The sequence below is a fragment of the Silene latifolia genome, chromosome 1, assembly GCF_048544455.1.
Source record: "Silene latifolia isolate original U9 population chromosome 1, ASM4854445v1, whole genome shotgun sequence".
Taxonomy (NCBI): Eukaryota; Viridiplantae; Streptophyta; class Magnoliopsida; order Caryophyllales; family Caryophyllaceae; genus Silene; species Silene latifolia.
This window is the reverse complement of record NC_133526.1, coordinates 105,929,792-105,956,445: the sequence shown is the minus strand read 5'-3', so window position 1 is coordinate 105,956,445 and position 26,654 is coordinate 105,929,792. Positions and strand designations below refer to the sequence as shown.

General features: G+C 35.4%; 1 protein-coding gene and 1 non-coding gene across 2 annotated transcripts in view; one reads left to right on the top strand and one right to left on the bottom strand.

Moving 5' to 3' along the window:
* Nucleotides 1-13,152: 13,152 nt before the first annotated feature.
* On the bottom strand, nucleotides 13,153-13,258 carry LOC141618226 (small nucleolar RNA R71). The gene has a single exon (XR_012531334.1). It is a non-coding gene; the product is annotated as a small nucleolar RNA R71 (small nucleolar RNA).
* A 533-nt stretch (nucleotides 13,259-13,791) lies between these two features.
* Nucleotides 13,792-26,654, top strand: part of LOC141652310 (uncharacterized) — a 29,428-nt gene continuing 16,565 nt past the window's right edge. The window contains exon 1 of the mRNA XM_074459819.1: nucleotides 13,792-13,978. Within this exon, the coding sequence (XP_074315920.1) occupies nucleotides 13,792-13,978 (187 nt within the window). The remainder of the gene's footprint in view (nucleotides 13,979-26,654) is intronic.

The window sequence follows — 26,654 nt, the reverse complement described above, 5'->3', positions numbered from 1 at the left end:
AGCTGATAACTCCGGCTATTATATTGTGCAGTCGATTGATGGTGGGTTCAACGAGCCATAAGTCAAACGGTTGACTGATCGATCACAGATGCGAGATTATGACGATACCTCGTAGGACAACTTTTTGTGACAACGTAATGGAGTCCTAAATGTTTAATAACATTCGGTGCCAGGTCGTGGATAGGACATCCATTGTGTTCCTAGAGTTGATTCTTTTGACTATCAACTGTCTCTTGAGATTAAGGCAGTTTTTGGGTGACTTTGGTTTCTTTCTCACGGTCTACCGTAACTGGGGCTAAGTAGATTTTTTCTGGGTCATTTCATACTGTGCTTAAATCTGCAGGATTCGAGTTGAAGAAAATATCCAACCCTTATCAGGTATAGTTATTTCTCAGGGCCACTCGAGGAGTTGTAACTGAAATGCATGGCCATGCTCGAATGTTGATTCGTTTATCAGTTAAGTTACTCTCTAGTCGGGAAAACCACTCTTGATACTGATCGCATGTAAAATACGACCTTTGTGAATTCGGATTTGCAAATTGTTTTACATTGAGTGGGAGAAATTTTATAGGATATTTTTTTTTTGGTACGAAGAAATTTTATAGGATATTAGGATATGAGAATCGGTTATCGCACATACACTTGTGAGGACAAGTGGGAGTTTGTTGGAGCTTGTGTCCTCCACAAATTAGTGTGATAACATTTGTAAATCTCTTACAGGTTCACAAGGGTATACTTCGTATATTTAATCAGTTGATTAACGTTTACCTAATAACGGTTGGCTTGCTAGAAAGTTTGACGTTATTATCATACAGATGGCGGTGATCAACTGGTCCCTAAAGGTCACACCTATAGGACGTGTTTGATAAATGTGGTTATAGAAATATAATTACATTGATGCCCAAAATGACTAAAAAGTTAGTCAATGTGTTGATGAGATAATTATTTAATGAAAATTAAATAATATTAAGTTGAGACGAATTATCTGTCAATTCGTAAATTAAATATAATAAGTTATATTTAAATTAAATATATATAAGGTTAGTTTGGACGAATTAATCTGTTAATTCGTAGTTAAATATAATCAGTTGTATTTAATATCAACAAGTTGAATGTGTCATAGTGGTAATAGTGAGGGTACACAAGCCAAGAGGTCATGGGTTCGATCCTCACTAGATGACAATTTAACACACTTTATATATTTTTGGAAAGAGCAAAATAAGGAGAAAAATACTCCTTATTTCGGTTCACTTGGCCGAAATTAGGGAAAGTTTTTCTTTTCTTAATTGACTCCAAGTTTCGGTCTGTATAAAAAGAAAGGTAGAGAATTAGTTCTACCCTAATGCTTTTTCTTGACCTAGCCTCCTCTTTCTCATCACAAGAACACAAAGACAATTAAATTTTACAGAAAATTTTAGATTGATTTCTAGCATAATCAAAGGGCATATCTCAGATCGTCTTGGGTGCAACTAATAGGCGAATATCAATTTTGATATTATTCTTAGGCCATATTTGCTAGGACCAAAGGTTATTTCTGAATCTTATACTTTTGTTTATGTATTTTATTTTATGACCTTTGATCATCTTTGTTAAATCGTTATAATCCTTCTAAATTAAGGGAAAGTATACAGATTATTTCCCACAAGAAAGAAATGAAGAAATAAAGAAAGAAAGAAGGTTATTTAAAATAATGTTACTCAGCAATTGCATAATTTAACACGGTTCTTATAAGAACCGTTGTAATTATCTTATTAATATCTTACAATTTCCATTTTTTTTAGAGGTGTTTGTGATCTAACACGGTTTTTATGCACTACCGTAGTCATTATATTATATGTTATTGTTTCATTCATTTGTCTGTTCGCAAGTTATTTAAAATCTATGTTAATATGCATTTGCATGTAATAAAGAGTTGAACAATATATTAAAACGAGCATATTATACAATGGCGTAAAAAAAAAACAGTACAACAAGGGAAAAAAAAGGAAACACAATAAAAATAAAAAAACCACAAAAACAAACAGCTAACTAATTAGTACATTAGTCAAACACCCTAACATGAGTTTGACTAGGAGGTGGGTACTGAGGATAAATATGATTATAAATCAAGCGTACTACATCAGCATCAAGATGGGGATCAAAATGAGGCACTTCTTCGTCTTCCCATGATTTCGGTACATTAATAAAATTGTACGGAATGAACCTTCTCATCAGATGAGCGTCCTCAGCGGTAGCAACCCATAAGTGAGGCCCAACATGAACATAACGATCCTTAGGGTCGTCGCTATAATAGTCACTTTTGCCCCTTTGATGGTCACGTGATGCATACCTTGCAACAAGTTGTTTTGCTTGGCGAAAATCGTCAAGACCATCCCCTCGAAACACGATCAGAGCATATCCAAGAAACCCATGACCAGAAATCCAAGCCGGGTAGATTGCCCTAACATTTGAATACCCATTTCAATGAGGATGTCCCTCAATGGGTTAAGAGACTTAGAAGCTGGATTCCCAGCAGCATCGCGTATGACTGGGAGATTGTGAATTATGCACGTAATCGGGTTGATATAGCGGGTTACCGATTGCTGAGAAGGTGCGACTGCGGATGATGATGACGACGACATTCTTTTAATTATGATATGTATGTATATGTAGATTATTTAAAAAGTGAAGTAGAAAGGTTAGTAATAATAAAGTGATTCTTATTGTTACTAGAAATGTGATGCTATTTATAGTATAATAAAGCTATAATCAATTGGATTAATTTCATCCATACGTTACATTCAAACTTGTATTAATTGTGCATGCATGCATGAGGTGAATAATGGTCAAACAAACAATAATAATAGGGTATGCATTGGTAAAACCACAAACTTTTCAGTTTTCACAGTGGATCTGTATTTACAACGGTTATAAGAAAAACCGTTGTTTATTGGCGTAATATGACAACGGATTTACAATAACCGTTGTTGATATATGAAATATGATAACAGCTTAATAAAGAACCGTTATCTTTTTGTGTTATACATACGGTCAAACAATTAATACTGCAACTTTGAATCAGAAAAAGTAAAAATTACAGGGCATGTATTAGTCAAATCACAAACACTAGAATATCACAAATAATTAAACAATTTTTTTTTTAAAACGGATTCTGTCCAACCGTTGTTGATACGTGTAATATGATAACGACTTAACAAAGAACCGTACCATTTTATGTTATACATATGGTCAAACACGCAATACTGCAACTTTGAATCAGAAAAAGTAAAAATTACAAGGCATGCATTAGTCTTGTTAAGTAATTGGACCGTTGTGTTTTTACTAATTAGACAACGGTTTTTTGATAACCGTTGTAAGCTAATATGTTTAACACGGTAGAGTTGACCGATTCTTATTTAACTTGTACCGTTTCCACTTTCCAATTCTTAACTTGTTAAGTTTCCAATTCTTATCTTATTATTATACCGGTTCCAATTCTTACTATCTTATTATACCGTTTCCAATACAACCCAAACTCATTATAAGTAGAATTATAATTTTCACAATCTTAACTTTTACCATTTGCACTTTCCAATTCTTAACTTGTTAAGTCCTCCATTAATTTTCCACATCGATTATGTCGTCAAGTTCATCAACTTATAGTGGTTCATATTATTCATCCGCTGATGATGATGAAGCATCATATGAACCTCTTGTAGAACCCCCAAGTAGATTTATGTACGCTAAACTCTTTACGTGCATCATTCACAATCTCCCGTATACAGAGGACGGGCATGGAAAGGCTATACTCTCGTATAGCCTTGACTGGTTAATAGGTTTGATTCGGTTAGCCTGATTGAATTTGGTTCAAACTATCTACCCGGACAATGATGCGCATCATGGCTTCGGGAGGTACGCCCTCATCGAGTTTGGCGAGGGTGAGGAGCGGGAATGCTTCCGTCAGGCTCGCAAACTTGAGCGGGCATTCTATAACAATGACTCTTCGAGACTCTGGTTTGATCAGGATGAACAGCGGGTAGGCCCATATTTATGGGTTGCGAATGAAACTGACCGTCTCCTACTACTTCCGATTCTGCACCGCCAAGGTCGCATTGACGAGCAGGGGACATTGCCGTTGCAATGGGAAAATGACTGTGTGGATTGGGCTGAAGGTGAAAGAGACATATATGGTGATATTGTCTCTGAATTCCAGAGGATGGGGTAACAAAAAACATACTCCCTCCATTCAACTCCACACTACACATTTGCTTTTTCACGCTTGTCAACGTTTGTTTTACGCAATTTTTTTTCTTTAGCTTGATATTTTAATGTACTCCTAAAAACCTAAGTCATTATAATAAAAGTTTGATATTTTTCTGGTGATATTGTCTCTGAATTCCAGAGGATGGGGTAACAAAAAATGTAACACAAAACATAAATAATTAAACTTTAATTCAAACCACCACCATAATCCAAATACAACTTACAATGCCAGATAATAATTAAAGACTTAATTATTAGAATCTGATGAAGTATTAGGATACTCATTATGAATTTCGGTATAGAGCAAGTCGTAGATCGGCCCTTCATTATCACCGGGAAGCGCAGGTGGAATGGCCTCTCTCTCCCATGACATAGGCACGGTGGCAAGAATGTGATGCTTCCTGCAATGTTTCAGCAGATGATGATCAAGATGGGTCGCAACCCATAGATAAGGGCCTTGTTGTTTATCATCCGAATAGAAGTCTTATTTCCCCGCATCTTCCCCCGCAAATCTACCCCCTAATTTTCTTGCCTGACGAAAACTATCATGGCAGTTGGCTTCGTCAAACACGATAAAAGCGAAGCCTACAAACCTTGCTTGTTTGTAGACACAGGGTACACTTTTTTAACCGCGGTGAAACCGGAGTTATGAAGCATTTGCGTGAACCACCCAAAATTAGGGTTTAAACCCTTTCCATTCACACCATAATGAACCGGGAGATTATGGAGAATGCAAGTAAAAGGCTGTGCGTAACGAGAATGTGATTGTAGCTCCGATACACCAGCCCTATTTTTTTAGAGAGAAATTTAGAAAGAAATTAGAGAGTAAATGTTTGATAATTTAGAATTTGACCTAAAACATTATGAAGACATATTTATAGAATTATTTTGGTCAAATTGAATATTATTGGTCAAATTGAATATTTATTAAAGTTCATTTTTGAATGCAGTAATCAAATTGAAAAATATAATCAAATACTGACAACGGTTGAATTGAAAAACCGTTATCTCATAATAGAAAATAATAACGGTTACAAAAAATTCGTAGCTATAACATAACAACGGGTAACAAAAACCGTTGCTGGTGTTAATTTAGTAACGGTTTTCGAAATACCGATATCTTAAACTGGTAACGATTTTCTAACAACCGTTGATAAGAGTGATTTTATAACGAGTTTTTGGAAACCGTTAAAAGTTTTTAAAAACGGTTTGTTAAGCAGTCGTTGTCAAATTATAATAACAACGGTTTTTGAGGGAAACCGTTATTCCTATTAGCGCGGTCTAGGTTTCCGCCAATATTTGGAAAACGGTAATCTAAATGTTGTTATTAAATGCATTAAACCGTTGTGATATGCTCCTTATTGATTGCCAGATTTGGCGTAGTGATTTTATCTTAGTATGGCCTTAGATTTAATCGATATTACCCGTAATGAAAGGGAATATTGATTCGGTTGTAATTTAATGTGATCTCGTATCACTTTTATTTCATTTGTATTAGATTTTATTTTACAAATGTATAATAGGAATTGCAATGTACATTTTATTATTTAATTATTTGTAATTCCGGAGTTTCCTAAAGACGGTGCCATTCGGAAAGGAGTTCCGATCAAGACGGTGTTTCCTTGGGAGGCGTGTCACTTGAAGTTCAAGGGACCAATGGAGTTGGTTTCCGAATATGTAATAGAATATTATATTTTCTATTTTTTGAAAGGCCATACTAGGAAATTTATTTATTGTTTTGCATTTTTCTTTATATGTTACATGCATTGCCAAATATAAGATTAGCATCTTAAAATTCCTTACATATCTATGATTTCTTGTGAAGAAATGTGAATAGAAGTAATGATTAGTCAAAATATATTTTGATAATGTCTTCTATGCATCCACGGTTCAAAAGTCTTATTGCTCAACCTAAACACTTGTCATCAAGCACTTAAGTTGTTAAGAACATGACAATGATAATTTGGTAAATTAATTTGTTAGAAATTTTGATTGACCAAATACCACGATAAAGTTCATTCTTGTGAAGGATTAACTAGGAATTTATGTGAACATAAGTCTTCATCAAGTAGTAATTCTTGAAGTGAGTGGGAGCAATAAGAAGTAAGTACCTATCTTAATTGTTAAAGATAGAACTAGGCTCGAAAGAGAAGGTATTAGACACTAAAATAGAGACAAACTCCAAATAAGTAAAGATCGAGGAAGTTGGTCGTGTGACTCCAACATATTCCTTCTGAATATCTATGACATTGACATTGCAATCTTGCGAATTATCACGTCATGAGTATTTGATACAAATCTGTGAATCAAGTTAGAAATTACCACATCTCATGATTATAAAATATGGCAAAAGGATGCCAAAACCACCTTTCTAAATGGGTATTTAAAGGAGGATGTGTTCATAACACTATCCGAGGGTTTTGTAAATCATTAGAATCCTAACATTGAATAATCGTATGACGACTAGCAGGAATAAATTTAAAATTTACATGAATGAAACTAGGGTAGTTGTCATTTCATCTATGGACATATAAGTGTTATAGTGTACTCATTTTAGTTTTGTATTTAGAAATGTACCTCAATAATTGTTATGATGTACACAAACTCTAAATAAGAATATAATTCAAATTTTTGTATAAAACACAAAGGGTTTCCCAATTATGCAATTGAAACAAGCGTTGTGCCCTTATATACCACGATTAAGTTTATGGTGAAACCATACAAATCAAGGTAATTATATTCAAACTAAAAATAAATGTCATATTTATATATATTATATAAGACTCAAGTTTGTGACCCCAATCATTTCTCAATTCTTGATTAAAAATTGCATTTAGAAACTAGTTTTGACTAGTGTCCCAAACCATTTGATTGGGAATCTCTTGGTGTGTGCGAATCTTGTATTCAAAGCAAGATTAATTCATGACTTCCTTCTAGAAAAGAATTTTGAAGTGTATGGTCGAATACAATTTCAATCAAAAAGAGTTATTACTTCTTCATCTCTTTTACCAACGAACTAGGTAGATACTTGGTATCCACTTAATGAGGTAAGAAGAGAAATTATTTGAATAAGTTCAAATGAATGTTTAAAAGTATCAAGACCTAGAGACTATAAAACCAAAGTATTAGTACTTTGTTAAAATTGGGATTAATAAAGTGAAGACTTTTATATGCACCAAAAGGAGTGTGATATGGTATCACAAATTCACTTTCATTATGATATGATTGAATCTTTACAATAAAGTTGGAGGTAGTTTCTGTTATAAAAATTTGTCTCGCATTTAAATTTCCAGTAAAACAAAACATAATTAAAAGCAATCCTCTACATTTCATATGAGATATGGTTAGGCATGGTACCTAAATTGTAGCTTGTTTGGATAGTGAATATGTGGTCTCTCTCCCTACATGATCACTAGAACAAAGGGTTTGTGGCTCGTGATGCTGTCTATTAGAGAAAAGAGGATTATTTCTTATAGACAGAGTGGGAGAAAATGTTCAAGAGCCACAAACTGAGAATAAGACGTAGGAAGACGTTCCTTACTGGTCAAAATCAGTAAATATTTCTTCGAAATCTAAGGGGACAGGAGTCATGTTATTTTTGAAAGTAACAAGCCTGTAACTTATTAAGATGCTTTATCTAATTTCAACTCCGCAAAAGTCCGAAGCAAGCACAAACATGAGAATGTTTATTTAGCTTGGTTGGTTGGTGGCAAAGGTTTTGTACGCAACAACAACGCTTCATTATATTAGGATGTGATTCGGATGTGATTAGATATAGTTGGATTTTAAAATCATCTTACATGAGTTTTGTAAATCGCAACAATCCTAAATAGTTGAATTGTATGTTTTCATTATATTAGGATGTGATTCGGATGTGGTGTTAATAGTCTTATATGTGAACGACATATTGATCATTGTGAATAATTAAAGACTTAGGAGAGGAATAATACATCTCTAAGGTATCCAGACCTATAAAGATGGTTCTAAGAGGATATTAGCGTTAAATGAATATTCTTACATTGATAAGAGTCTAGACAAGTTCAAAGGTATTGAAAATGTAGAAATTGAATCCACTTACTTTCGCAGCGAGATTAATTCATTAAGCTAAGATGTATCACCATTCTTATAATTTGTATGCTTAGAGTATGACGAAAGGTTATAAATCGAATTTATATGAAAGTCATTATATAGCCATATAGTCTATCCATTAGTACTCAAGAAGCACTAATGACATGTCTTCTATGTCTCATATGTAGATAACATATTATTCATTGAGAATGATGGGCCAATACTCTCTTCCGTGAAGAAGTGATTGGGAGACTAGGAAGAGGTGCAAGACATCTTTAGTATCCGAATCTATACTAATAGATTAGAGAGGATAAGTGTGTAGAAATAATCATTGGATATATGGGCAATAAGTTACACAAAAACCATATTCTAAACATATAAGGATGGTTGGAGAACCAACTTGGCTATATTATTTAAAGAGGATATCTGCTAGAAACATCCTAGGCAGTTGAACAATGAGATATATACAACAGAAATTGAGTACACTTGCTATAATGAGATATGCAAGAAGGAGGGGATGATATTAGGATTCGGTTTTGTGAATTGGAGGAACTATGGTAGTTCGTTCCAATAACCGAAAGTCCTATCCCTAGTCACTGTGAGATCAGTGGGAGTTATTCAAGGTTTGGAAGCCTATGTTTAGATTGGATTTAGACACGTACTCAAAAGTTTTATAATAAAGATTATACATAACAAAGGGAAAAGGTTTATAATAAGGTTAGGGAAAGTGCAATGTGTTGCTAAGACTTACTAACCAAAGCCTTCTCATAGGCTTAGCATGATAAGTCATGCCATTTCAATTGAGTTGAGATGTATAGTTGTATACAATGTTAAGTATGGATTATAGATTATGAAGTAATTGATATTGTATCAATTTTACATATGTGATAATACATTCATCATTTGAGTTTTATTCAAAACTCTTTTCCTATAATACTTTGTTTTCCAAATAGGTTGTTGAGACAATATTGAACCCTATTTAAGTAAACTGGATTAACATAGTAATTGCCCCTGGTTACTTATATGAGGTGACGTCTCTAAGTGACTAGAATATGAGTCGATTGATGGCAAGTTCAAGTGCCATAGGGTCATAAGAGATGACTAGTCGATCACACAGGCAGTCTGTAAGGGACACTCTGTCGGGCAGTGACCGCTTATAGAGTTCTGGTAATTCATATAGCCTTGTCGTGGCAAGAGCTACTATAGTATTCTTTTGAGTCAATTCTTTGACTAAAGACTGTTCGCCCAAGTTGGCACAGTTTTTGAGTGACTTTGAGTTATGCTCTACAACTTTCGTAAATGAGATTAAATGGGCATTTCTTGGGCCATGATGAGCTGTGGCTAAGCAAAGGGAATAGTGCGATAGGAATTGTCCACCCCCTTGTCAGAGTTATTTAAAAATCACAGGGCTACTCGAGGAGTAGTGAACTGAAAATGCGTGGCCACGCTCGGAAGGTATCTTTGGTAGATAGTTCTGGTCAGACAGTTACTCTCCCGATCAAGGAAACCACGCTTGATATGATCATTTGCAAGAACAACCTGCAAGACACTTTGAATTGAGTGGGAGATAGTAATAGGACAAGAGAATTGGTGACGCAGACTTGTCTCGGACAAGTGGGATATTGTTGGAGTATGTGTCCTCAACAATAGTGCGATCACATTATTGAAACTCATAATAAGAATACGTAAAGGGATGATTCTTTTTTATAAGTCAACTGGTCAACATTAATCGGTAATGATTGCCTGACTAGAGTTGACCTCTAAAGGTCACACTTGAGTGACAATCTCCTTAATAGATAAAATTAATTAATTGTATATTGATACAGATTAATTAATTCCTTAAAATGGAATAATTCACGAATGTGAGTAAGAATATGAATCTTGTTGTAATTCGATTAAATGAGATTCGTTTTAGTGATGTGATCAATATTTGGGCATATTTAGTCCCCGAATTAGCCCCGTTCCTATTCTTTTTAGTGCATATTTGGGTCATTTACTATCTTTTCTTTTTGGTAAAAGGTAAAATTATATTGATAGCGCACCAAGATACATCAACTATATAAGTCTGACCCAAGCATCAGACACAACAAAAACACAAAAACATAATTACATGAGTTTTTCAATCCACATAAGATCCCTCCTAGCTAGCTTGCCTTTGAGTTGTTGCTTAACTTTAGTCCTGATTTCGTACTGAATCATGGTCACACAACCTTCAGGCCTTAGTAGTTTCATCTCATGCCTGCATCCATTCCTTTGCCTCCACACATGATAAGTAACAGCATTCAGAATGCTGTTCAGAATGCCTACCTTCAATCTAGACAATCTAGCATTCCTTCTCCAGTCATGATCCCTGGTATCAGGCATCACAACTCCAACCCAAGTCTGAATACGCAGCATGATTTCTTTACTATACTGGCCATTTACTATCTTTAGTTCTTTGTTTTGCATATTCTTTGAGGTTTTGTTTCCTTGGTAGGAGAGAAGTGCAAAACTTGCATTTTCATGGCAAAATAGAGCTAAATTGATCAAATCTAATGACCAAGCATCACAGAGAAGACAAGACTAAAAGGCCTTTGTACATATTGTAGTAGATGGGCAATGATGAAAAAGATCCTTGCATCCCCGACAAAATCCCGGAGGATTATTGGAACAAGAGAAGAAGAAAAGAAAAAAAGGAAGGCTGGGACGAGATCCGCTCGTCAAACCAGGCAGGACGCCCGTCTAAGACTGCAAGAATCCGAGCGTCTTTACCACAGGGACGCCCGTCCAAAAACCTCCAAGGACGCTCGTCCAGGCCAGCAGGCCGCTCGTCCAGCCACCTGAGAATCCGCTCGTCCCGACCCTTGGACGCCCGGATTGTGTTACAGACACACACGTCCTCTTCTTCCCTCCATTGAAGATGCGCATATTTTCGAAAGACTAGCAAAAAGGAGACTCGCATATTTTCTGAGAGGAGCGATTCCTCAAGGACTTAATCGTCATTGAAGCCCTTAGTAAACCCTAATTTGTGTACCTAATCCCCACTATAAATACCCCATTAGTCTAATTAGATTAATCATGTTCTTCTTATCAATCTTTAGTGTAGTTTATATAATTCTAATCTCTCTTTAATCTTGTAATCAACTTCTAATCAAGTCTTAATACAAATCTCATTTCCTTAATTTCTCTTTTGTTTATCTTTTATTTTGGGTAATTGAAGATTATTTGGGTTATTATTGGGAGATTGACAACCTTCCAATCATTCATCAAATACTTCTATTATTCTTTGCTTTATTTTGGAATTATCATTAGGTATAATTCTCTTAATCCCTTCTTAATTATTGTTAATCATCTTCATTTATTCATCATGTTTTGCTTTGTTAATATGATTGACAACCTTGTTAACATGTTAAACTTGATAATGAGTGAGTAGTTTCCTTAACTAGGGTTAATGGGTAATTAGGGGTAACCAACATGGGGGATGATTCATGCTTAATTTAATATATTTTCATAATTTATTTGCTTGCTTGTTGTGATCTCAACTTATGCACATGTTATGTTTGATGAAATGCAAGCCTATGAATCCTTGCATTTTTTACCCATCACCTACCTTTTCAATGAGACTTGTAAGATATAAACCAACTCGAGTCTCATTAGACCATGCATATAGTTGAGTAGGGAGGATTAAGTCGACTTGTAGGTGTTGTACAATCTAATCGATTCGGCTCCGGGACCCAAACCTTCCTAGGATTGTAAGATATAAACCAACTCGATCCATCACAACAATAATTGCTTGCTTATAATGTGAGAATATGTTTGTATGATCAATTCCCATGAATCCCCTATGACCCCATGACACCCTAGTGCTTTAATCAATTGTTTACATCTTATTTTAGTCATCTTGCTTGTTTACTTTAATTGTTATTTAGTTTAGTGATCTTCTTATCTCAACCCAAATTGTGACACCCCTAGACACCGCTACTTGCAATTGAAAATCCTACATCAATACCCGTCCCTTGGGATCCGACCTTTACTTACCTCTTTACTAATAGTAAAGTTGTTTGTGAAGTTATAAATATTGTTTTGGTCTAGGTGCTCCTAACGACAAGTAACCGAAAATCTAAGCTCCAAGTGAGTCCGACCAAAAATGGCGCCGTTGCCGGGGACGGTGTTAACTTGATTTGATTTTCTTAGATTGTTATTAGTTGTGTCTTTCTTTGCCTTGGGGAAGTAAAACTCCTCAAGGTTTGTTCTAATTGTTTCCGAGTTGTTTGATATTTTGCATGTCTAGAAGATCACAAGGTAACTTGTTACCCATTAATCACGAAATTGAAAGGACTTTGACAACCAATAGAAGACTTGCTAGAGGTACTTTGAGAGGTATTGGTGAGGTTGTAGATATTCAACCAAATACTATTGAGTTCATGAACCCTTTTGCAAGAGAAGGTGAGGAGAACCCAACACAAAATCAATCACACAATCAACCCACAATGCCTAAATTTTGATCACATTCCGTACCAACCGAGGAGAACCTACCCAATGGTACTCCCCCACCACAACACTTAACCGGGAATTTCATTGCAAAATCCGCATTTATCCAATTAGTCGAAAGAAGCTAATTTGGGGGGATGCCTAGTGAAGACCCTCATTCCCATATGGAGACTTTTTGTGACTATTGTGATGCGATTTCAAAAACCGGAGTGACTCAAGACCAAGTTCGATGGGTCTTATTCCCTTTTTCTCTAATTGGCACCGCAAAACAATGGTTGAAAAGCCTTGATAAGGCTACTCTTGGAATTGACTCTTGGAAGAAGTAGGCTCTAGCTTTCTACAAAAAAATTCTACCCTCCGGAAAAGACTAACATGCTAAGAGCTCAAATTACGGGTTTTAAGCAAAGGGATGAAGAATCTTTGTATGAAGCTTGGGAGCGATTCAAAGGAATTGTCGCTCATGTCCTCATCATGGACTCAGCGAGTGGTTCTTGGTACAATAATTTTGGAATGGTCTTTATGAAGACTCAAGAAACATTCTCAACATGGGATCAAATGGTATGTTCACCGAAGTTGACGATAATCAAACTTGGAATAAGATTGAGGAAATGGCGGTCCATAATTCACAATATAGTAGAGCTCACAAGGCTACTAGAGGAGGAAAGCATGAAGTGGACTCTATTACTCAATTGGGCGCTCAACTTAGTGCTCATATTGATACCATTAACTTAAAGTTTGAGAAGGCCATGGCTAAACTTGAAGAAGCCTCAAAATCACCAAAGCATCATGTTAATGCCATGGTAGCATCTTCATCAATCCCAAGTGGGATATGTGAGAATTGTGGAACTTTGGGACATGACCAAAGTGAATGTAGGGGAACAAATGAGCAAGTGAATGCTTTTCAAGCATACAAAAGTGGTACCCCTTATTCCAACTATTACAATGAAAACACCAAATTCCACCCAAATCTCTCATACAAAAGCCAAAATGAAGGAGGACTAGGGGTGAAAAATGCTGCAATCTGGAATACTGCTGACTGCTAGCTACTATCATGTATGGGGGCAGAGGAACAATGCAAGGATTAATGCTGTTCTAGTGAGTCCAGGAAGGGTTGTGCAAATGATTAAAGACAGTGTGAGACATAGGATCAAGGTCAAACGAAATGATCAAATGTCAAGTGTTGACAGGAATTGGCTGTGTACTCTAGGAAATTGAGTTGTACGGTTTTGTTCCTTCTGGGAATCGAACCTAAAGTCTTGAATATCATTCTTGTAATTATTTTTTTTGATATATATTATACATCTCACATTTTACCAAAAAAAAAAAAGCCAAAACGTTCAAAACCCTCAACAAACATACACCCCACCTCCCATGAGAAACCAAAATCAAAGACCCTTTTACAACCAAAACCAAGGTTATCAAAATCAAACTCTATACAATCAACAAAATGACCAAGGTTTTGATGTTCAAAAAGCGGTCCTCCAAATGCAAAAGAATCAACAAGAATTTTTCACTCAAATGCAAAAAGATAGCCAAACAAAAGACATCACCATCAACAACATCCTAGCCCACACAAAAATGTTGGAAACATAATTGACCCAACTAGCATCTTCAAACTCTCAAAGACAAAAGGGGCAATTACCACCTCAAGGTAATCCCCCAAGACATGAAACGGTTAGTGCCATTCACTTAAGGAGTGGTACGAGATATGAAGGACCAAAGAAGCAAGTTGAGGACGAAGTTGTGGAAGCTAGTGACAAAGAAGAAGTTGTGCAAAACTCTAAGGAAGGAGAACCCACCAATCAAGAAGTTTCAAAGAAAAGTGAAGAAAAGGCCAAGGAGAAGGATCCCATTGTGGTTAGACTTCCATTCCCAAGTCGTCAAGCTAAGCCTAAGTTCGATGACCAACTTGGAAAATTCATGGAAATTGTGAAGAATTTGGAAGTCTCGATTCCTTTCACGGAATTAATCAATCACGTGCCAGCATATGCAAAGTACATGAAGGACATCCTTACGAAAAAGAAGTCGATCCGGAAGCTTGAAACTATCGCCTTCACTAAGGTGAGTAGTGCAATCCTTCAAGGGAGTTCACCTCCGAAACTTAAAGATCCGGGAAGCTTCTCAATACCGTGTACTATTGGCGACACCACAATCAACAAGGCTTTGTGTGATCTAGGAGCAAGCGTGAGTGTTATGCCGTATTCGGTTAGTAAAAGGCTAGGGATGGGAGAGCTTAAATGTACCAACATCACACTCCAAATGGCCGATAGATCGACGAAGACACCGTTAGGGATATGGGAAGATGTTCCCGTGAGAATTGGCAAATTCTTCATCCCGATGGACTTCGTCATTGTTGACATGGAAGAAGACTCTAATATTCCGATCATCCTAGGTAGACCTTTCTTGCACACCGCGGGTGCGGTGATAGATGTGAAGCACGGAGAGCTTACTCTAGAAGTGGGAGATGAAACCATCACTTTCAATCTTGACAAGACCATGAGAGCTCCCCGATTACATGAGCCATGCTTTATGGTTGATCACTATAGCCGGAAGGATGATAGGAAGAAGTTGGAATTCCAATGGAAAAAGAAAATTGATGATGCTCCATTCAATGAGCAAGGAAATAACAACAAAGAGAGCTTGAAAATCTCACCCATGACAAGTGAAGAGGATGGCCTTATTGGCCAAAAGAAGAAAGAAGGAGAGTTGTCTCTATCAACTCAAGAAATTTTTAATGATCAAGTAGACGAAGTTTGCGATCTTTGGGATGATGAGTTCGAAGGGATATTCAATCCCTACATTGGTAATGCTATGAACCAAGACCATCACGGAGAACAACAAGTGCAAAAATCTATTGAGGACCTTTATCATGACAATGAACAAGCTTTCGACTACTTCTTCAAGGTGTTGAGTAACATCAACAACACCTTGAACATGCCCCCTTGACATCTCACATTGGATGAGAGTTTGGTGGAGTCCTCCTTAAACCACCATTTGTAAATATTCTAACTCCCTAACTTGCATTTCAATTTTTACATTGCATTCTTTGTCATTTTTGGATTTATATTTTTGTGCCTTGATCAAGATATTCATCATTTTGAGAGAAGTGAGGGAGGGACTGTTAGGATTCATTAATCTCATAAGTTTACATATTCATATATGAATTGATTTATTTGGTCATAAAATAAATACAAGATCTTATGCATGCAAACATAAAACAAAGTAGAGAAGAAATCGTCACTTCTTACATTTGTGTTTCGGATTTTTAGGCACCAACAAGATCTCCTTCTTGTTAGTTCTTGAGCTTTCCAACAATGGATGAACAAAGGTTCAAAATAGAACCTCTCCCAAAATCTTATACCCAAGGAATACCCTTAATATTTTAATTAATATTGGACTAGTATCAATTAAAACAAGCTTAAATTTAGACACAAAATATAATTTTTGTTCTCTTGTATATTCGGCCAAGAGAGGAGCAATTTGTGAGGTTTTTCTTTCTCTAAGATTTTCCACTAATTGTAGAGAGAATAATTTTCTAACACTAGAAAAAATATTAAGTGAAGTAGTGAATAATTTTTGAGAGGAAAAACCCTTGGCTTTTCTCCTCTAGAAAACCGGTGGGGAGGGGGGAAAGGTGGCCAATGCATGAGCTTGTTTTTCTACCCAAGACAAACTAGGTATGCATGGCTATATGTTGGGTAATCATTGTGTTTTCTCATTTAAAAATAATTAACACAATTTTAAACCCTAACCCTCCTATTTTCGGTACACTTCACATAAAATGGAAGGTCCATTTTATTTTATCATTTGTCAATTGTGACATATATGACATGTTACTTGACATGTGAAATTGTAATGTATTTTTAACATATTAAAAATCAACATACTCATAAAATATGTTATATACAAAATCGACTAGTAATTCGTAATTACTTGTACCAAAACGGTTTATCAAATTATAAATTACAACGTCTTGTATTTATAATAAATTATTCATTCAACTTGAATTTCAATTGTTTCGTAAAAAATAATTTTATCTAAGTAATAAAACAATTCGATTACTTAGACCGTATCTAATTTAATCAAATTATAATAAGACACGTTAATCTTACTCACAAATCATCCGTCAATTTTAAGCAATTTAATTAACTCGTATTGGCATACGATTAATTAAATAATCAATTAAGAGTATTTCCCTATATGTATGACCTAAGGGGATCAACTGATCACCACCGTCGCACGACAGTAATGTCAAACTATAGTCAGCCAATCATTACCGATATGTGTGGACCAGTTGACTGTAAAATATTACATCCCTCTTGTATTCTTAAACATGAGATTTAAACATGTGATCATCATGATCGACATCTGTGATCGCATTATTGTCGGAGGACACTTATTCCAACAATCTCCCACTTGTCCTCGACAAGTGTGCGTCACCAATTCTCTTGTCCCATTACTATCCCCCTCTCAATGCAAGGTGTCTTTCGGGTCGTACTTGCAAGTGATCATATCGAGAGTGGTTTCCTCGATCCGGAGAATAACTGATTGACCGGAATTATCTACCATAGATACCTTCCGAGCGTGGCCACGCATTTCCAGTTCATTACTCCTCGAGTGGCCCTAAGATATTGTTTTAACCCTGACAAGGGGTGGACAATTCCTATCGCACTATTCCCTTCGATTAGCCACAACCATCATAACCCAAAAAATGCCCATTTGACCCCATTTACGAAGGTCGTAGTAACATAAATCAAAGTTAATCTGAAACTGTGCCACCTTAGGCGAACAGTCTTTAGTCAAAGAATTGACTCATTAGAATACTATAGTAGCTCTCGCCACGACCAGGCTATATAAATTTGCCAGAACTCTATAAGCGGTCATTAGCCCGACAAAGTGTTCCTAACAGTCTGCCTATGTGATCGACTAGTCATCTCACATGAATCCATGGCACTTGAACTTGCCATCAATCGCATCACACTCTAGTCACTTTGAGACGTCACCTCATGTAAGTGACTATGGGCGAATACAATGCTAATCCGTGTTCACTTTAACGGGGTTCAATTGTCTCTACAACCCGTTTGGATGTAACAAAGTATAAGGTGAGTTAATAATAACTCAAACGACAAATGTGGACATCACATTCGGGTAGTCAATACCATATTACCACCTTGGGATGTATATTGTAAGTGTGTAAACACTTGTCATTTGCAACATGAGTTTAACACACCATGTGTCCATGTGTTCAAACTCTTGAATTGCATTTTCCTTTATTTTCATGTTTGTCTTACATAGCATGAATCTTACCAAGTACATGTCTAGTTTCCCAAACTAGGTTAAGGTTCTTTATTTTGAGAGAACTTTCTTGTTGCTTATCACATAACAAACGAATTATGGTGGACGACATAACTTGCACCAGTTAAGTGTTCTTCCAACTCATAATGTACCAGGTATATGTTTTGTAGGATCTTGCAACAATTGTCAAGATGATTGGCCTATCACTTCTCATAAGTCCTAGCAAATTTGAAAATACTAGTTTTGAGTAACTTCTTACTATAACCAAGTATCTTTTCAAGCTTCTTGTTTCTCCTTTTAGCTTAAATAGCTTAGGATTTTCATAAATCCTTACGCATTTTCGAAACTTCAATATGTGCAACTTCTTGTCACATAACAGAGTGTTCTATCAAACACTAGAATAGCTCATTAGTTCTCCTCGAGAATTCATGACGATTCTTATATGGCTTACCAATGACTCATCATGCTCTTAAGCATATGATTCATTATAGGACATGTGCATGATTATTCTAATGGCGGAAACATTAGTAATCTTTAATCATGTAATCAACCATTCTTAGGTTCAATGAATGACCGTGACTGCTTATGGTAATTCCATTTTCATCGATATGAATAACCTACGTTTCTTGTTGATTTGACGTGCATATCTCAATGCCTATCCAACATCCCACTTTGTGATTGGATTCATCTTAGTCCATTTTCATCCAGAATTGAAAACTCAAATACTTCTTTGTGAAAGATAGTACTAGCTCGTCATTCTCAATGAGTAATGAGTTATAAATTTTACAAGATGATTTCTCCCACTAAATTTCATGTCTTCACATGATAATTTCAAACTCCCACTTAATCTCACATGTTTCGTATTTGACTACTCAATCGAAACATTTCAAGAATTGAAATCAATTTTGCTTTGCCAAGTTATTAAGATAAAACCATATATGTTCTCAACATATCTTTTCAAACTACCTATTTTGAAAAGGTTTCAATCTTAAACTTATGGAAAGAGATTTTAATCTCTAACTCATTCATTTTTATAATGATGCGTAGCAATGTCATTACTTAAATGTGAAATCCCATTTAATATACGTCCTTCTCAAAATACCCTTTTCGGAAGGAGGTTTAACCATTTCATTTCCAAAATGAGGTTAAGTAACGATACTAGCGTGGTTAACAATTAACTTAGCTCTTGTAGATATCGGCATATCTTTCTTTGCAACTTTTAATCATAAATCTCATTTATATTCAAGGATGCAACATTGTTTCATTTAGGCTCTTAAGTAAATATCAATATTGAAACTCTATTTATATCTAGGTCATAAACTAGCAAAATCTCTTGTTGAGACTTTTCTTTAGTCATTTTCTTTTAAGAACTATCTTTTGGTCTCCTCGTGTAGTTATCTTAAGAACATATTCTTTTGACTACTTCACTTATCTTAAGAACATATTCTTTCGATTACTTCACTTGGTCTCTTTTGTCATGTAGATCTCATCTATTCATGTATACTTTCTATTTTGGTATACAAATCATTCTTTCTTTCGTAGATCTTATTTACTCAAGCATACAAATTATTCTTTGTATTCTTTGTGTCTTCATTTTTCTCCCACTCTATCTTTAGAATAAATACACTAGATATTCAAAGATAGCTTATGAGACACAAATAATGATTTTGAAGTAGAAGGAGGACTATCTCATAGATTGACTAATAGATTTTAGATTTGATGAGTGTTCTTGGTAATTGACATTCCTTTAGGAGAGTTCATCAACTCAACATCACTTTATAATTGATCATACACAAGCCTCAAGCTTGTGGACATATAATGAATCCTATCATTATAATTGTCTATTGGATCACTTTAAGTAGATGTTCATATGTTTCTATGTGCAAGCTTATAAAGACGAACTTTTAGAACAAACAAATATGATAAAAGGGGTGACTTGGGTTGCAAGCCAAGCCACCAAAATCCAAAATACAACCATTGTTTAAAAGGATCACACATTTCCATGTCGAACACGGAAATCAAAATAGTTTTAAAATTCATAACATTAAAATAAAGACAATAATAAAAGCCAAGCTTCATTGGTAGCTACTCCTAGCTCCTTCATGATTTCTTAAGCTTGCTTCTCTTTTCCCTTGTCTTTGCTTGGAGGAGGCCCTTATTTACAATAAAAAGGGGATACATTATCACAACTTTGTATCAAAATACCATAGTTGAATTAGAAACATAATAGAAAGGATAGTCATTTACCTACTGGAGTGATCTTTCCACCTTTGATGTCACCAAGATACTTGGAACAATTCCTCTTCCAATGTCCAACACCATTACAATAATGGCATTTATCAAGAGGACCCTTCTTGGGTTTGGAAGTGCTAGCTTCAAAAGTCCTAGCCTTGGTGTTCATGGGAGCTTGCCTCCTACTCTTTTTCCCATTTTTCTTGAACTTCCCCTTGCTCTGAGTGCTTATATTTAGCATATCCTTAGGTGGGTTAATATTTACCCCCATGTCTCTTTCGGCTTGCACAAGTAACTTGTGCAACTCCTCAAGAGACACGTCCTTGTCTTGCATATTGAAATTCACCCGGAATTGCACATATGCTTTGACTTTGGATAAGGAGTGAAGAATCCTATCAACAATGAGCTCCTTGGGGATTTCAACCTTTTGAATTTTCAATGTCTCGACTAGCTCCAACAATTTGAGCACGTGAGGGCTAACCTTTTGGCCCTCCTTGAAATTGAGATCAAAGATGCCGAGGCCGCCTCATATTGGACGATCCTCGGTGTTTGTGAGAACATTGTCACAAGTTTGGAATAGATTTCATAAGCGGTGCCCATTTTAAAGGCTCTCCTTTGGAGATCAGCCTCCATAGTAAAAATCAACACATTTTTGATAGCGGCAGACTCTTTGTGGTAAGCCTCATATGCTTCCCTAGTGGCGGCACTTGACCTAGCATTAGGTTCGAGTGGAGAGGCCTCAATGAGGTAACGAAGCTTGTCATCACCTTGAGCGGCTAATTTGAGTTGGGCATCCCAATCGGAGAAATTTGACCCATTTTTTTCAAGTTTACAACGATCCATGAAGGATCGGAGCCATGAAACATTAGTTAGAGCGTGAGCGTTGTTGTTTGGTGCGGCCATTTATTATGAGAAATAAAAGTGGTCTACAAAACAAAAATAGAAGGAATAAAACACTTGTCGTTTTTAAAATAACAATAATACTCGTAAATTTTAATTTAAACAAGTTTTATTGCATTTATCTAGTGACCTCTACCCAACTTGATAAATGATTCCAAGACCCAAATTCATATCAACTTGGGCACGCTTTGGCGATATAACACTCATTAATATAACTCGGTGGATTAACTCTTTAATCGATTCTACTTTTAGAACTTTTGGTCGATAAAATTACATTAATATTTATCTTTAGCCCAAAACACATCCGGCTATGGTCGAGAATACTTTTGTTGAGTTCAACCCAAATTTCGAATAAATGTGTCCATGATCCAAATTCACATTAACTTGGGCATGCTTTGGCGATACAACCCTCATCAACATGAATTCGGTGGATAGACATTTATCACCCACTTCCCCTACGTAACAAGGTTTGTACCCCGGTAGGGCCGAGTGCACTCCCTCACGAAATAGGTTTTCATGGTTTCTAATTTTTGGTAAGGCTAAGTCTCAATTGTTTATTTAGCGAGAGGTCATGTCAATTTATTATCTATCACGTTTTAAGTGAACTAAAGCGGTGAACTACGATAATTGTAATTGACACGGTCGATAAACTCGATTTAAAATGCATGTTTAGTTATGGCGATTTAGCGATGCATGCAACATATAAATAAAATGCAAAGCATAAAAATAAAATCCTAGTATGGCCTTCCTAAAATAGTAAATCTAATAAACTATTACAAATTCGAAAACCAACTCCTTTGGTCCCTTGAACTTCGGTCTTGGCACACATCTCGAGGTAACACCGTCTTCATGGAAACTCCGGGAAAATTAAATTACCAAACGAATTACATAATTTCCTATTATAAATTTGTAATAAAAATAAAAATAAATCTATTAGATTACAAAACGGTGATACGAGATCACAATAATTACAACCGAATCGATATTCCCATACATTTCGGGTAATACCAATTAAAAACTAAGGCCGTACGAAGTAAAATTACATAATTCAAAAAATTACATAAAATTAAAATATGACAATCATAAATAAAATGCAGCATTATAATATGTATGAACATGCTTAATTTTATGCTAAATCACCTTTTAAGAGCCAGTATCGTATATTTTATCGGTTTTTATGGATTTGCGTGATTTAACTTATTAAAATCACAATAATTACATAAATTCATATTTATGTACAAGGTAATTACCCTAACAATCTTAGGACTCAAAACTTAGTCTTCACTAACCTTATGACAATAATTCAACTTGATTTCTTAATATTGTTCATTATGGACCAAAAATACAAAATTTATTCTATAAACTTAAAATTAAATTATAAAAATTTCAATTAATTTCAAAATTTGAAATTTAAACTCATGAACATTCTGGAAAAATACCATGACACTCATAAGGTTCAAAACTTAGGTTAAAAATTTCGAAAATTTATCGAGAAAAACAATGTTGCGGTTTATCGGTTTTAACAAATATGACCATTAAAATATGAGAAAATATATTTTCATCAAATTTTCACTTTTATATCTGAAATATATGATAAAATGCAACATGTGACGTTTTTCTTTAGTCATGAAGTATGTTTTAGCATTATTTCTAATTATAGTCACTATTTATGTGATTTTTCATCAAAAATTCATAAATCATGCAAAAAGACTTCAGTATAGCCAAATATTTTACACACATCTTTTAAAATTTCATGTGACAACATACTAAATTTCCATAACCAGATTCGAAACATAACTCATATTAACCTATTTACCCATTTAAATACGATTTTAAATTATAAAATTCATATTTCGAGCAAAACAACTTATTTTAACACGACATTTAACATGCCATAAGTAGATAATATATGTGAAAACATATCCAAAAACCACTGAAAAATTCGAAGTTTAGCTATTTTTCGTCCAAAAATGACATTTTCTCATAAAAATCACATTTTAATGCCAATAATATATAAAATGAACAATAAAATCCATAAATAAACCAAAATATCCCAAATACATTTTAGGACCAGAAACTTTAACATGCAAAGTGATTTCGTGATATATCATAATAAACACAAAATTACAAGTTTTATTTGTTAATAAGATTAACTCGGAAAAACAATAAACCGATTTGCATGCAAACAACCTAAGGCTCATGATACCACTTGTTAGGATTAATTAATCTCATAAGTTTACATATTCATATATGAATTGATTTATTTGGTCATAAAATAAATACAAGATCTTATGCATGCAAACATAAAACAAAGTAGAGAAGAAATCGTCACTTCTTACATTTGTGTTTCGGATTTTTAGGCACCAACAAGATCTCCTTCTTGTTAGTTCTTGAGCTTTCCAACAATGGATGAACAAAGTTTCAAAACAGAACCTCTCCCAAAAGCTTATACCCAAGGAATACCCTTAATATTTTAATTAATATTGGACTAGTATCAATTAAAACAAGCTTAAATTTAGACACAAAATATAATTTTTGTTCTCTTGTATTTTCGGCCAAGAGAGGAGCAATTTGTGAGGTTTTTCTTTCTCTAAGATTTTCCACAAATTGTAGAGAGAATAATTTTCTAACACTAGAAAAAATATTAAATGAAGTAGTGAATAATTTTTGAGAGGAAAAACCCTTGGCTTTTCTCCTCTAGAAAACCGGTAGGGAGGGGGGAAAGGTGGCCAATGCATGAGCTTGTTTTTCTACCCAAGACAAACTAGGTATGCATGGCTATATGTTGGGTAATCATTGTGTTTTCTCATTTAAAAATAATTAACACAATTTTAAACCCTAACCCTCCTATTTTCGGTACACTTCACATAAAATGGAAGGTCCATTTTATTTTATCATTTGTCAATTGTGACATATGTGACATGTTACTTGACATGTGAAATTGTAATGTATTTTTAACATATTAAAAATCAACATACTCATAAAATATGTCATATACAAAATCGATTAGTAATTCGTAATTACTTGTACCAAAACGGTTTATCAAATTATAAATTAAAACGTCTTGTATTTATAATAAATTATTCATTCAATTTCAATTTCAATTGTTTCGTAAACAATAATTTTATCTAAGTAATAAAACAATTCGATTACTTAGACCGTATCTAATTTAAGCGAATTATAATAAGACACGTTAATCTTACTCATAAATCATCCGTCAATTTTAAGCAATTTAATTAACTCGTATTGGCATACGATTAATTAAATAACCAATTAAGAGTATTTCCCTATAGGTATGACCTAAGGGGATCAACTGATCACCACCGTCACACGACAGTAATGTCAAACTCTAGTCAGCCAATCATTACCGATATGTGTGGACCAGTTGACTGTAAAATATTACATCCCTCTTGTATTCTTAAACATGAGATTTAAACATGTGATCATCATGATCGACAGCTGTGATCGCATTATTGTCGGAGGACACTTATTCCAACAGGGACTCATGATTTTATTGATGTGTAGTGCTTTGACTTAGTGTGGGGATAGCAATTGCCTAGGCTATTCATGCCTTTGTAGTGCCCCTACAATGAAGAACACAAGAATTGAAGAATGAAAATGATACGGGTTATACAGTACCCATGGATGGACCTGAATCCGTGTGGTCAAGGAAGAATCCGAGCGGCCAAAAGGTGAATCCGCTCGTCATCAAGGAATCCGGGCGTCTAAGTTACAATCCGCTCGTCTGGCAGAGCTGAAAAATTCAAAAAACTGGTCTGACACAGAATCCGAGCGTCCCAATTAAGAATCCGCTCGTCTGATTCTGGACGCTCGTCTTTCTGATGTTGAATTTTAAAGTTTCTCCCTGTAACAGAATCCGAGCGTCCGTCCAGGAAGACGCTCGTCTCAAGTTGAAAAATCCGCTCGTCTTTGCTGAAAGACGCTCGTCCTGTGGCGTCCTTTCCTGAGACAAAACACGAAGAATCCGCCTGTCCAGACCCTTGGTCCGCTCGTCCCCTGCTACTATTTCAAATATAACGGGTCTTTTAAACCCTCTTCCCTCATTCATTTTCATTTCTTCTACATTCTAACACTACCCACTACCCAAAAACCCCAAAAACCCTCATCCTCTACATCAACAAAACCAAATTTCCTCAACCAAATTCAACAAAATCAAATCCAAACTTCCTCACAACAAAAATTAATCACTCCTTTTGCAACAACAATTGATTCAAACACCAAAATCTTCAACTTTTGAGTCGATTTTTAAGATACAAAGCAACATTCTTTCATCTTAAATCGATTTGGGCATAACTAAAATTTGGAAATTTCAATCTTTCATTGGTGTAATCAAGCAAGGGAGAATGACAAGAACCAAAGGAGGTAACAAGGCACCCCCAAAGAAGACACTTTCAAAAAGGCAACAAGCTCTTCAAGCAAAACAATTGTCAAAGGCATTGGTAGTCCATAAGGCAAGGTTGGAGGTTCAACAAGGTCCCTCTATGGAGGCTACAACATCAACAACTCCGGTCATTGAGCAATTATCCAATTATTCGGAGGTAATTTTCACTTCCGACTCTCATAGGGATAAATTTGTTCTCTTTGCTTAGAAGACCATTATGCCTACAAAATTTATTTGTGAAGATGCATTGTCAAAGTTGGGTATTCTTGAACAAACCAAAACCTTCTTTGAGTCTATGGGATTGGGTAAATTGTTTACCATGAAATAATTGACATACCCCTCCCTCACCTTGGAATTTTTGAGTTCCTTGAAAGTCACAAGGGTGGAGACTAGAACCCACATCGAGTTTCGTCTTGCAAATTTTGATAAACGCATCACTTATGGCGAATTGAGTAAGATTTTAGGCCTTAGCGATACCCCGAAATATACAAAGATCCCCGACAAGTATGACCCCGCTCCTCTTTGGATGACAATTTCCGGAAAGAAATTTGTGCGCTTTCATGATTGTCGTGCTCTATTAGTCCACCATCCGGGCATTAGAGTGTGGCATAAGGTCATTGGGAATACTTTGATAGCAAAAAAGGGCACTAATCATCTTACCAAGCTCGATTGTGTTCTTCTTGAGTCGGCCTTGAACATAGGAAGGGAATTTACTAAGCCATATAATGCTCAAAGACTTTTGGTTGAACGATGGCTTAATGTCGATTGTGGTAAAGAGGGCACCACTTTCATTGTAAATGGAGGACTAGTTACCCATTTGGCCAAACACTTTAACCCAAATTTCAACAAAGACAACACTTATGTGGCGGTTAAAGGAGGCCATCTCATTGATATGGACACCATGATTCACAAGCTTAAGTGGGTCAAGCATGATTCTCTTGACACCAAATATGGGTGGTTAACCAATGAAGCTAGATCCTTTACCTTGCCTTCAAAAATTTGCCGATTGACTGCTCACCGAACAAACTACCTTCTTCCACTCTCC